This window comes from Apteryx mantelli, chromosome 2 (assembly GCF_036417845.1).
Source record: "Apteryx mantelli isolate bAptMan1 chromosome 2, bAptMan1.hap1, whole genome shotgun sequence".
Taxonomy (NCBI): Eukaryota; Metazoa; Chordata; class Aves; order Apterygiformes; family Apterygidae; genus Apteryx; species Apteryx mantelli.
In genome coordinates this window covers 98658961-98671368 of record NC_089979.1, presented here as the reverse complement: position 1 = coordinate 98671368, position 12408 = coordinate 98658961, and the positions used below count along the sequence as shown (strand labels likewise).

At 38.5% G+C, this 12408-nt stretch overlaps 1 protein-coding gene and 1 long non-coding RNA gene across 2 annotated transcripts; both read left to right on the top strand.

Annotated features, from left to right (window-relative positions):
• The first annotated feature begins 222 nt into the window (after positions 1-222).
• Positions 223-11739, top strand: NDUFS6 (NADH:ubiquinone oxidoreductase subunit S6). The gene is made up of 4 exons (XM_013952809.2): positions 223-548; positions 3281-3334; positions 9520-9642; positions 11593-11739. The coding sequence occupies exons 1-4, from the start codon at positions 348-350 to the stop codon at positions 11656-11658; spliced, it is 444 nt and encodes a 147-aa protein (XP_013808263.1). The 5' UTR covers positions 223-347; the 3' UTR covers positions 11659-11739.
• LOC136991281 (uncharacterized) lies at positions 3342-4974 on the top strand. Its single transcript, XR_010883410.1, has 2 exons — positions 3342-3760; positions 4847-4974. It is a non-coding gene; the product is annotated as an uncharacterized lncRNA (long non-coding RNA).
• Positions 11740-12408: the final 669 nt, after the last annotated feature.

Sequence of the window (12408 nt, the reverse complement as noted above, 5' to 3'; positions counted from 1 at the left end):
CACGGCGGCAGCGGCCGCCCCGCTCCACACCGGCGAGCAGAAGGACGAGCGGAGCGGCCAGGCGGCGGCAGCGGCGGCGGCGGCCCGGGGCAGGAAGGAGAGCATGTTCCGCGCCTGTGAGGGGACACGAGAGGGATGAGGGCGCGGCGCCGCCCCCCGCCGCCCCCCTCCCCCGGAGCGGCGCGCGCCGCGCCGCGCCCGACCCCAGATCACTAACCAACACCGCGCTCCCCTCCGTCCGTTAACGGCCACTGCGCGTGACTCCTGAACCGTGGCCCGCCACCTCGCGCAGGCGCGCGGCCCGCTCCTAAGCAGGGGGCGAGGCCTGTTGGGGGGCGGGGCAGCGGATGCGCATGTGCGCGTGCGCTCGCGCCCGCGCGGAGTCACGTGGCTGCCTCGAGATGGCGGCGCCCAGGGCGACCTTCTGCTGTTTGCTGCCGTTGAGCTGTGCGGCGCTGCCGCGTCTGGTGGCGGCCGTCGTCGCCTCCTCTCGGCCCTATGGTGTGCAGGTGTCCGGTACAGGCGAGCTGGTGACGCACACGGGGCAGGTGAGGGCTGCGGCAGGAGAAGGAGGTGACCGCCATGCCTCGGGGTCGCTTGGGACCTCAGGACGGCCGTCGAACTCCCCCCGCCGGCGGTGGGTGTCGGGCTGAGGGGCCTGAGCTGCCCCTGGAGGAGGGCGCGTTGTGAAAGGGGGCTTGTCTCGCTCCTTGTCCTCCCCGCTGGTCGGGGGGCGAAAGCTCCTGCTCTGGGAGACACGGACCCGGCCCAAAGCTGCTTTCATCAGGCCCCAGTTAAGGTGTTTCGTTGTTCCCAAGTTACAGGCTGATAAGGACACTCCTTTTGTTTTGAATTTTGGATTTCGTTTAGCTGTAGTGTTTGCAGCTTTTCGTTCTCATTCACGACACTCTTGGATGGGCCTTTTTGGCTGAGATCTCATACGTGTTTCTCAGTTATGCTGACGTGTGTTATAAAAAGCTACTTGCTTTGCAAACTTTATCCTGTGTTCTTTGTGACTGCAGCAAACTACTACTCTCCATATGTATGTCTTCCAGCTCTGTGTTTGCTTTTACTTTAAATATAATATAAATTCTAAGTTTTCATGATTTTATAGGATATTGGTTTTGATTAAGATTGAATTATTATGAGAATGCTTGCAGAAAAGCTACTAAGTTTAAGTGATGGTTAAGTCTTGAGACAAACACGTCTAGATTCATGAAAGATGGAGAAAGCTTTTACAAGGTAAGTATTTACAGTTTTCTGAACTGAGTATCTAGACAGGATACTTCCTCCCCCCCCCCCCCCCCCGAAAGCAGGTTTATAGCAAAATGAAGTGTTTCTTTAGCTAACAGGTTTATACTGTGGAACTTAATGCTGTTGGGTAATGTGTGGACAAAAGGTATGTATGGTTTCAAGAAGAGACTGTTTATTAAGAATGGCATCTTCAGTAGTTACCAAATATCTGAATGCAACATTTGACAGGGCTGAAAAGTTGACAGATAGGAGGGTATCTTTTGAAAAGGATGATTCTCAACTTTCCTTATCCTGGATCTGTTAGATTGTTTGGCAGTTCTCATGTTCTCCGGTTTGTATTTTGTCTGCATTGCACTTTCTGTTTGCTGCAGTTGGATCAGCTGAGCTGTCTACTGAAAGGTGCAGTATATACCAGCAGAGAAAGTTTTTTTTCTCCTACTGTTATAGCTGTATTAATTCCCTGAACAAGAGAAAAATATTCTGTTGGTTGTAGCCACCTGTGCATTAGGAGCTTCTTTCCACCTGGAGATCTTGTCACAGAGATCTTTTCATCACTTTTGTAGACACTGCTGTCTTTTTTAGCCAGCTAAACTCTTCATCCTTAGAGCACAAGATGTTATATAAAGAATAAGCTTTCTGTTGTTCCTTGGGAAAACAGAATTGCATGAATGTGACTTTGTTAATATCACCCACAGACAATAGGCACATTTGGATGTAAATCCTCTGTTTTCTAAGTTTCTAATGTTGTCTTCACAAGGGATTTTTTTTGTGTTTTTTTTGTTTTGTTTTGTTTTTTGTTTTTTGGGGATTTTGTATTTTAGTAATGGTCTGTGCTCATAAACTTTAAAAGCTACCTTTGCAATTTTGTTGCAGTTACAAGCCAGGATTTAAAGTTAACTTGAGGAGATGGGAAACTGTCCAAGAAAACAATGATTTTTGAAAATGGACAAACAACTTTCGTACAGCTTAGTGCTTCCAGGGTGACGCTATGGCATAGAGAAACATTGCGTTTAATGTAGAAACTGAGGATTAAAGGCTAGGAGGCAACTTTGATATATGTATTCATCACTGATATTAAAGCATAGCCAGCAGTTTTGTTATTCCCACGTAAGGCTTGAAGCATCGAATATGTTGTGAAGTAAGTGTGTGGTTTTTTTGTTTGTTGTTTTTTTTCCTTTTAAGATGTGTAGGGCAAAATGCTGTGCAGTGAGGAACCTAAAAGTCTTGATCTACTCTGCTTTTCCAAAAGAAGCTTGAGATGCAGTTTGATGCTTCATCCTTCGAGGGGGAAAATTTTAGACAGTAATGATTCTTCAGTGAAATCTGTGGGTGGAAGCTACATTCGAATTGGAAGATAGAGCATAAGCTATTAATAGTGTCTTCCTTCCCAGAGGTCTAAATTATTTTCATATTCTCTCTTAATGTTTTATAGAAGCTTAATTGCAGCCTCAACATTAAAAGCACAATGTGTGCAGTCCTGGTATGTCCTTTTTCTGTCTTACATCTTATGTGAGTAAGTGCCTTCTAACTTCATTTTACTGAGCATTGAAACTGGGGAGATTTGGGTAATGTTTTGTGGAGACATGAAAGAGTTACAACTGACTGGAGCTAATGCTGGAGTGCTACTTCTATGGTTACTTGACTCAAACATAAACATACGAAACTTAAATTTCCTAGTTTAGTTCATCTTCCAGATGGCAGTGTGGGATCAAGGAACAGCATTTTAACTAGTAAATTTTCTTAGCTGTCACCACAGAGGAAAACGGGCTTCTGTTTACTGGTTTAACACCCCTCCCCAACCCTTTGCTTCCTGCTTTCCTACCTCTTAGATATCATCATCCTGTGCAAGAGAAGCGAAAGTTTTCCTATGGAGTACCTATTTACAAGATGATGATGATATTCGAAACTGAGGAAATGATTTAAATCTATTTTTTTCTATCATCTGGTCTTGATAGCACTCTAAGCCTTTGTGTTCTTTTTTTGGTCATTGCTTTTTAAATAAAATGAAACTTATTTTGTATTTCAGGTGTATGACGAAGAGGATTATAGAAGAATTAGATTTGTTGGACGACAAAAGGAGGTAACTCATTCTGCTTTCCCTCAGGGGAAGAGAAATGGTTTTCATTTTTATGCTTGATATTGATGTCTTTTGATATTGTCATCAAAAAAAAAAAGTTGGATTAGAGGTTTTGCTGTTTGTTTATTTTTAGTTTGTTTTTAGTTTTTTGATAAAGTGAAAATGCTTTCAAGACCTCATATAATAGCTTCTGTGTACTCTCCTACCTGTTTGCTGTTTGATGATCTTGATTATAAGGTGGCTTCTTTTGACAGAAAACAAAGGTTGCAGTTGTTTGGTAGACTTTAAGAGTAAAACAGTGGAAAACAATGATTGAGGCATGCAGAGGTTTTTAAAGTGCTGTGGAATTGGGCCTGGAAGAGCTAATGCTACATCTAAAACCTTAAATTGCAGTGTATTTTCATTGTTTCTCTTCTTTGAGCTACAAAGGTAAGAGTGTTGTCCAAATGTACTTTGTTAAAAAGAGTGGTGTGAAAATTAAGGTCAAGGTTTTGTGTTACAGACATAAGTGTTTAGGATAGAGAAATCTAGTAACCTTGATTATGTAAGTACATGCCTGCTACTCAAATTGTTAGCATATTTTCATTTCAATAAACCTCATATACAGTGACTTACTGTGACTTTCAGCTGGAAGAACATCCATAAATAGAGAAGGGGAAAGGAAAAATTTGAATATCGTTTTAAGTATTTAATAATAGCTACCCAGAAAATGAAATGCAAACAGTAGAACTCATGTATGATCTTAGCATACTCAACATAGCTTATTGCTAAGTAATGTGCTGAGGATACCAGTAACTTTTTTTTTTTTTTTACATACATATTATAATACTTCTTGAACAATGGTCATGTGCCGTCTGTGACTTGTGCTAGAAACTAAGATTCAAGACAAGCCATAGCTCTGTTATGGCTGTGCTTACTTGCATAACTCTCCAGGAAAACTAGTTCTGTTGAGTACAAGAGTTTTGGGGTGGGGGAAGAAACCCTCCAAACCCCCAGTCTTCTCTCTGGTTAAGAAAGATGTCATTTAAAGATGACTTAATTCAGAAGTTAAAGATATAATAGTGCTGTATTATTGCTAAATGTAAAGGTCTGACAGTGTTTCTCCATAGGTATGGAGAGAATACGTTCATTTCCATTTAATGATTATTTCAGTTTAGTTTTAAGGGTTTTATTTTTTTTTCTTCCTCCCAAAGTTGCAGCAATTAGGATTTAGAAAAAAAAAATCTGGTTTACAGCAAAGAATGACTAAAAATCATCTTCACAATTTGTCTGCTAGATCTAAAAGTCTTGAGTGTGGTAGGAAGGAAAAAAAAATGGTGTAGAATGTTAGTATAAATATTCTCTTTGTTGTTTAAAAAAAAAAAGTATTTTGGTAAGCATCTAACACCTGTTGTTAGTATTTAAACACTGTGTACTTGAAAATGCAGGATTTTTAAACTGAATTTCAGATTCATCCAAATGTTTTTTAATAGGATAAAATAAATAAATTAAAGGTGCATCATTTTCCCTTTTCAGATATACAAATGTGAACTGCTGTGTTAAACTATGTGCTTTTTTGAAGAAGTTTATTATGAAGATTGTATTTAATTTCAAAGAACATGGTTTAATAGTTGTGAACCAATAAAAATTCATCAAAAACTTAATTCTGTTTTATATTTGTATTTCAATTAAATGAAGTGCTATCTTGCTTGATTGTTGACTGAAGTTGAATATTTCAAATTTTTTTCTTCTAATTTTAGATAAACGTTTTTGGTTTTCCAAACTAGGAGCTAAGTTGAGTTAGTGGTCAAAACTGAGATAAGCTAGACAGACCTCTTCAGAGTTGGGTCCCTCTGACCTAGTTAGTATCTTGACCTTAGTGTCCCTTTTCCAGTGATTAAGCAATGGTAGTCTAGAAGTGTGTGTACTGTGGTGCTGGATTTGCAACTAACTTCTCTAGAAAATATTTTGGGGTAGTGGAAAGCACACAGCATGGATGGAGAGTAATTAGATAAATGCACAAATTCATGAATTCAGATCATTTATGTGAAGAAGCAACTTAATTTCACAATCATATAGATAAGTATTTGAAAGTATTATGTCTTTTAAGCTGTAAAATATTAGCTACCCTTTTAAAAAGTTAGTAGAATGATTTTCAACATGTCTCAGTTACTTAAAGTGATATGATATTAGGATTCTTCTTAATTGAGTTTGTTGTAGATTTGGGTGTGATGGTACACTAGCCTCTAAAAGTGTAGCAAAGTTATGAAGATTTGCTATCCATTTAAAGTCATCAACCCCCCCCCCCCCACACACACACACCCAGCTCTCTGCAAGGGAAATTCCTTCACAGATTGCTCTGAAAACTCTGGACTTATTTGACACCCGTTAGGTGCTTACGCGTAGGCTGTGGAAGTTGCAGACATATGAGCATCTTAAATTTGGGCTACTCTGTGTTCTGGTTTAACAAAACTTTTTAGGCATGTATTTAGTGCCATCTGTGTTCAGAAAAAGTACATAAGTGTTTTTCTGAATCATGGATCTGTATATCTGTTTAAATGTGCATTTTGAAACTTAATTTGCCTCTGCATATTTAGACACTTGATCTTTACGCAAACTGCCTAGGAGATTTTTATGAGGCACTTCATTTTCAGAGGCTGGGAAACATTTGCTGAAACAGTGATATAATTTAACAAATACAAAATAAGATTTGGTGTATTCTGAAATAATGAAACTTCAAAAGCAGATTTTAACAACATTAGTTTCAACCAAATATACTACTGCAAAGTTGGCTAGTGAGCCTGTTGCTACCAGATAGCAGTGGAGTGGGTATGTGAAATTGGAAGTCCTTCAGCATTCAGCTCTAATAATCAAACAGTGTGGATCCATCAGGGATCTGCTGGCTTGTGGGAGAGAAATGAAGATTATTATTTTAACTAAATTGTGTTTCCCACCATCTGAGTATCTGGTTAGCCTCTTAGTGTTAATGCTAGAAGCGTGTGTATCTGTGTGTGTGTATGTAATAGAAGTATTAAGCATAAGATGTGGTAGGTTCTAATGCAGTTACATATAAATATTCCCTTTCTAAATTACACTGAACTAATTATATTGATTTTGAGTTTTAATATTGCTTAATTTAATATTGTGACTTTCATAAGGTATGTGCTATTTAACCCATGCTACATGGCAAAGATAGGAATTCTAAATGAGAAATAATTAAATGAAAATGACACACTGTTTCAGAGTCCTGTGGTGTGCCTTAGTAGTTTACTTCTGGGAGGACAGTGCTAATTTACACCTGAGAAAGTAAGTCTTTCCAAAACACAACAGTTGTTTCTGTGCTGCTTCTGTAACTGTAAGAAAAGCTCTTTGGCCCTAATTTTTCTTAGGGTACATGTCACTCTACTGTGCCTTCATGAACAACTATGTTTGTTTGTTTGTTTTTTTGATTCCCCCTAAGTTTTGAGTTCAGCCCAATTTTTATTTCCCCAGCACAAAAAAACCTTTAAGTCTGTTAAGCAAGATTTAGTGCCAGGTTTTTAGTTATGAAATTGGAACAACACCTACATGTTAAATACTAAAACAGTCCTAAACTGTACTTAGCAATGGAATATATTTCTAGTCTTTGCCTTTACGTAGGAGTTCCCCAGATGTATCTCAACTGCTAGTATTAGATTTTATAGCAGTATCTGTAGTCTGAAAGTTGCCTTGGTGTTAAAGCTAGCTTGTGAAGTTGGTGACTGTCCTTTCTCGGTTACTTCTTCCCTTTTTCTTCAGTGTGCCCTTCTTAGCCAAACTTAACTTCTTATCTAACAAATACAGCCTTCATTACTTCTTTCGGGAATACAGGCTTTGGATGCAAGTGTCCCTGATAACAAAGTCTGGGCCTTCACCTTGGTTCAGCACGTAGCCTCCCTGAGCAATTGCCATGCCCAGCAGGCACAGGTCCAGATTGTGGGGATATTGTCGCCTCAGTTCTGCCAGTCTAATTGTTTGGATAATGGAATCCGTGTGTTTTAACTGAAATCATTGTTCTCTGCACTGCACATTTGAACGTTCAAAATCCAGAACTGGGGGATTAATGATCTCTGGCAATAGCCTAAGACAAGGAGCTGTGAGAAAACTGAGGATGGTAGCTATTAAACTATATCTGCTGCAACCAGAATAGTGTAATCTTGTCCTTGTATAATCCTTAAAATACCACAGAAACTTATACTACATGGCAGTTTCTGCTTCAGCTCTACCCTTTCTGTTGTGCCAGTACAGCAATTGGAGCCATGAAATGAACCTGACATCAGAGCTGATCTAGTTTATATATAACCTTTTTCTTTCTTTCTGGGTTTTTGGAGCTGGGTCAGTTCCAAGTTTGATTTTTATCACTCAGTCTCACAGACAATGTACTGGCACAGGCAAGTAGATGGAAACAAGCAGCAATGGGATTGTCAAGCTGGCACTGCTGCCAGAAAAAAAATTGCTCATTGAATTAGGCATTGGGGAAGGAGTGTTCTGTTTGGATGTGCTTAGGAAAAAAGGCCCCTTCCACATGAACTCCTACTGTACTTTACTTGAAGGGACATGATGTATGGAAGTGAACCCCTCCCCCACTTTTTTCTCACAATTTTTCCTCATGATGATTTAGTCTTTCTTTAGCACATTTTCTCTGCAAACTCCTGGAATCTTGTTTAGTAGGCTGAACCATAACCAAGTTACAGTTGAACATTAGATGAGAGGTACTTGTTTGTCCCTCTCCCCACAGATATTTTTGTGATTAAGAAATAGGACTGAATTTGGAAGAGTAAAGCTCTGTTTCTGATCTTGAAGCAGAGATGCATCAAGGTGTTATCTCCTTTCTTCGCATAAAAGGAAGGATGCAAAATTTTGACTGTTAAGAAAAACAGCAGTAAAAATCCTTGCAAGTTGACTAAGATTACATATGCCTTGTGCACATAGGCCCTAAGTCATGGGGTTCTTGATGTTGTCTGTTTGCTTCAAAACTGAAAGTTAACAAAATATTAACTTTTTTTTTTAAGCTATCAACTTTAGGTAAAGAAAATCCTTGTGTTAACAAAACTAACTTTTCCAGTGCTATACCAAAATTGTGAATTTGGGTAGACTTCATTGAAGGCTTGGAGAAAGAATCTGAAGTTGTTGTGTACTAGAACTATGTAAAATAACCACTGTAGTCCTTAGAAATTCATTTAATGGACACTTAGTTATCTTATGCTTTTTTCTAAGAGTCTAGTCTTCAGTCAGATACCAGCATCTTTATGAGCCTTATGCACAGAGCAGCAGATAGTGCCTTCTTTGGGTTTGTATAATATTTTATATTCTTGTAAGTATAAAACTGCCTTTGAAATTAGCTGGCCCTTCCTGGAGTTTGTTCACATGGTGAGGGGTGGTGGTGTAGAGATGATTGCTCGGTGCTGGCTTTGAGCTAGTTGGAAGAAGATGACATAAATGAGTGAGAAAAACACTGTGGCTGAGTTGGTAGGTTCTGCTTAGGTGCAAGTCATGCTGCAACAGGCTTAGCACTGTCCAGAAATGGTTATGTTTGTCAATCCATGTAGACAAGCTTTAGTAAAAAGTCCCAGTATCAATGACATGATGTTCAGGAAGTGTGTATAGTATGGATTTATAGATTGGCAGAGTGATGTTTACGGGTTTGTTTTCTTTTTTGTAACTTTTAACAATTTGCCTTTTTAACTGTTGTTATGCACCAAGTTGATGTTTTTCTAAGATTTATGTGCCGTAATGGAATTAGGTGCATGGTGAGAGGCTCTAAATTACCTGACCTTACTTGTCCCACTATTATTTTGAGTTTATCAGCAGGGAGTCTTTTGCAATTTTACCACCTAGTCATTAAGGTACAATACAGAGGCAGTGCTGGTTAAATATCTTCTGTTCTTGGTTGCTTGTTCCTGCTCACCTCTTTGCTGAAACTGCTTAGGTTACATTGTAAACCTGACTACTGATGTGGCCCGTGTTTCAGGCCAGGGGGAATATTTTTGCAGAATTTAGTGCAATGGATTCACTGATCTGGTTTATAGCACAGCCCTAAGAGCTATTACAGCTGCAGAGGGGAGGGATAGAAACATATGCAGGAACTTCTTAAGACAGCTGTACTGGAACTGCTTGGGGAGGCAGTAAACAGCAATTGCTTTCTGTTTGAGCAGGGAAGATATCTCAAGAGCTTCCTTTTTCTCTTACAGGTGAACAGGAATTTTGCAATTGATTTAATAGCAGAGCAGCCTGTGAGTGAAGTTGAAAGCAGAGTGATATCATGCAATGGTGGTGGTGGAGCTTTGGGACATCCTAAAGTATACATAAACTTGGTAATATCTTTGTTCTTCATATAAAATGTTTTGCCTTCTGGTTTTCATTTGCAAAATCATCTGCTTTTTGACATGTTAGTTTAATGAAGTAAAAAGGTGGAATCACCTGAGATACTTTATTTGATGCATAATACAATATTAAGATTTCTACCCAGAAGAGTTAGATGGCTTCCACTGAGGTTACCAGGAATTTTTTTGCACTTGATTTGGATTTGTTTGATAGGTCAATCAGATTTTAGGGAAAAGGAAATGAAGTAGGAAGTAGTATGTTAGAACAAGCAGTGCCTTGTAAGTAAAAATAATATGCTTGCTGTGTTTTGAGATGCTTACTCTGAATATCTAAATGCCATTATGTAAGTTGAGGATACATTTGACGTTTTCTTAGGAATATGTGTTTTGTTTTGAATTCTGTGAGTTCAATGTTTTTTATCTTTCTTTTTAAGTGTGTTTGTGTGGGGAGCTCTTTCAGTCTTTGGGAATCTTCGGTAGTTCTGAAGATTGAAAGCTTCCATCATGGTCAGAGAATCGTTGAAGAATAAATGTCTCATTATTTTCCTATCTACCCTGACAGTAATGATACAATTTTAGTGTATTTCTAGAGAGTAAGAATATTGCGGCTACTGATGAATTCGATAGAATCAACAGTGGCCTGCTGCTTTGTTACTGTTCTCTGTTCTCAGGCAGACCCTGAGTGCATATGACAGTTGAAATCTTTGCTTGCTCACCTAAGCTTTGACATTTGCTTAATATCCAAAGGAATTGTGGGGCAGAAATGGTGTCCTTTAGTGTTACTGTTGTTGCAACTCCCAATTATCATCACAAACACTTCTATTTTGAACAAAGTAAACACTCTGTAATGATTTAATTTATATTCTTCAGAGTCAAACGGTCTGGGTTTACTTTGTAAAACTCAGGAAGCTTATATCCATTAGTGCTTGGAAATTAACTTTTAAAGCTCACTGCTGTTCTATTGAATTGACATTGTTTCCTTTGGCTTGTGCTGTGCACTTCCGGAGGGATGCTGTAGTTTTTGTGACTTCTAAGATCTTTTTGTGTTAAAGATCAAGTTGTAAGATGTCTGTGGTAAGATTCTTGAATCCTAATGTCTCTAAACACAGAGAATAGTACTAGATCAACTTGTTTCCACTAGTCCTAATTATTTAAATCCAGACTTGGATGAGGGAGTAGGGGTTTTTTTTGTTTTTTTTTTTTCCCAATTCTAATCCTGTATTAAAGAAGGGAAAGCGTAAGTTCACTTAATTTCATGACTGTGAATAATCATGTTGCTAAATCATAGAAGATCTCATAGTGTCTACGTAGCTTTCTTGTCTTTTTGTTGTATTAAGATGGACTACAACAACAGCCTGCAGTCAGTCACACTTCTAAATTTAAAAAAAACCTTACCATTTGGAGAGAAGAAGAAAATTTTGTGCTGTAGTATCTGCTACTATTCTCCAAACCTTTTCTTTGGGATTTTATCTCAGAATCCTCCTGCATTTTCCTCCCATCTAGAACTAACTGTCAGTTTATGTTACTGGGTAAAAATCCTGTCTGGATATAACTTGAAAATGCCAAGTCCTGTTTTGTATTAAAATAATTATGAAACAATCCTTTCAGAACATTGAAACAGATGTGACTGAACTGACTTAAGATGTCTAGCTTGGTAAGAGGGTCCTTTACAGCTGGAAAGAAATCATTTGGCTCAATTTTGAAATTATGTTAAAGAATGGCAGAAGCAAACAGGGAAACTGCATATGATAGAGAAATCAAGCATGAACCTCATACTGTCTTTGTTGCTTCCATTGTTTCAAGTAAGATTTTGCTCTATACTTCAGCTATATTGAGCCATTTTAAGATGGCACATGTAAATAAAGGAAACTTTGTAATTTTTAAAAGCTGTATTCAGTGTAAAATGAAACCAGCAATTCTTGTACTCTTATTTTTTTGCAGGACAAAGATACAAAAACTGGAACATGTGGCTACTGTGGACTTCAGTTTAAACAGAAACATCACTGAAAGATCATCCCTTCATGCTTGCAGATTTCTGTTGAGATGTTAAAGTTTAACTATAAATAAAAAATATATTTAAAAGCCCAAGGTTAGCCATTGTGTTTAATTTAACTATGGAAAGTCCAGTCTCTACATTTTTGAAGCCTAGCTTCTCAAGTATTTGAGAGCTGACTGGTGTTAAAATGTCTGCTTTGTACTTAATATGGTTTTCATGGAACAAATGTTATCTCATGCTACTACTTTATGTTTGGCAGATTTCTTGTGGGCTTGGAGTGGCATCTGGCTGCAGCATCATCTTGGTTTGTAACAGGGTGGATTTGTATTCTTTTCAACACTGAATTAGATGTGAATGTTTACTGGGGATTGATTAGACTAGGTGGTTGCCTTTTGACAATTTTCTACAGTGTTAATTTGTTCATTGCTTGATATCTATAGCTAGAGTCAAAAATGGAAGCAAAGATGATGTGATAGCATTGCAGTACTTATGGGCATGTTTCCCAGAAGCAAAACTGTCATCCCTGAATTAATTAGCTACACTTCCTATACCATATGAAAAAAAAAAATACAGTGACTCGGAATGGGACTCAGTGTGAGCAGGGGAGCTACCAAAGCTGATGAACATGAAGGGTGAAGACAGAGGCATTTGTTTTCCAGCTGAAAGGATTAAAGTGTAGATATCTGATTCTTCTAGGGATTCACAGCCTTGAAATCTCTTTTGGAATTAAGTCTTGTAAGACTCAGGAAAATAAGGATCAC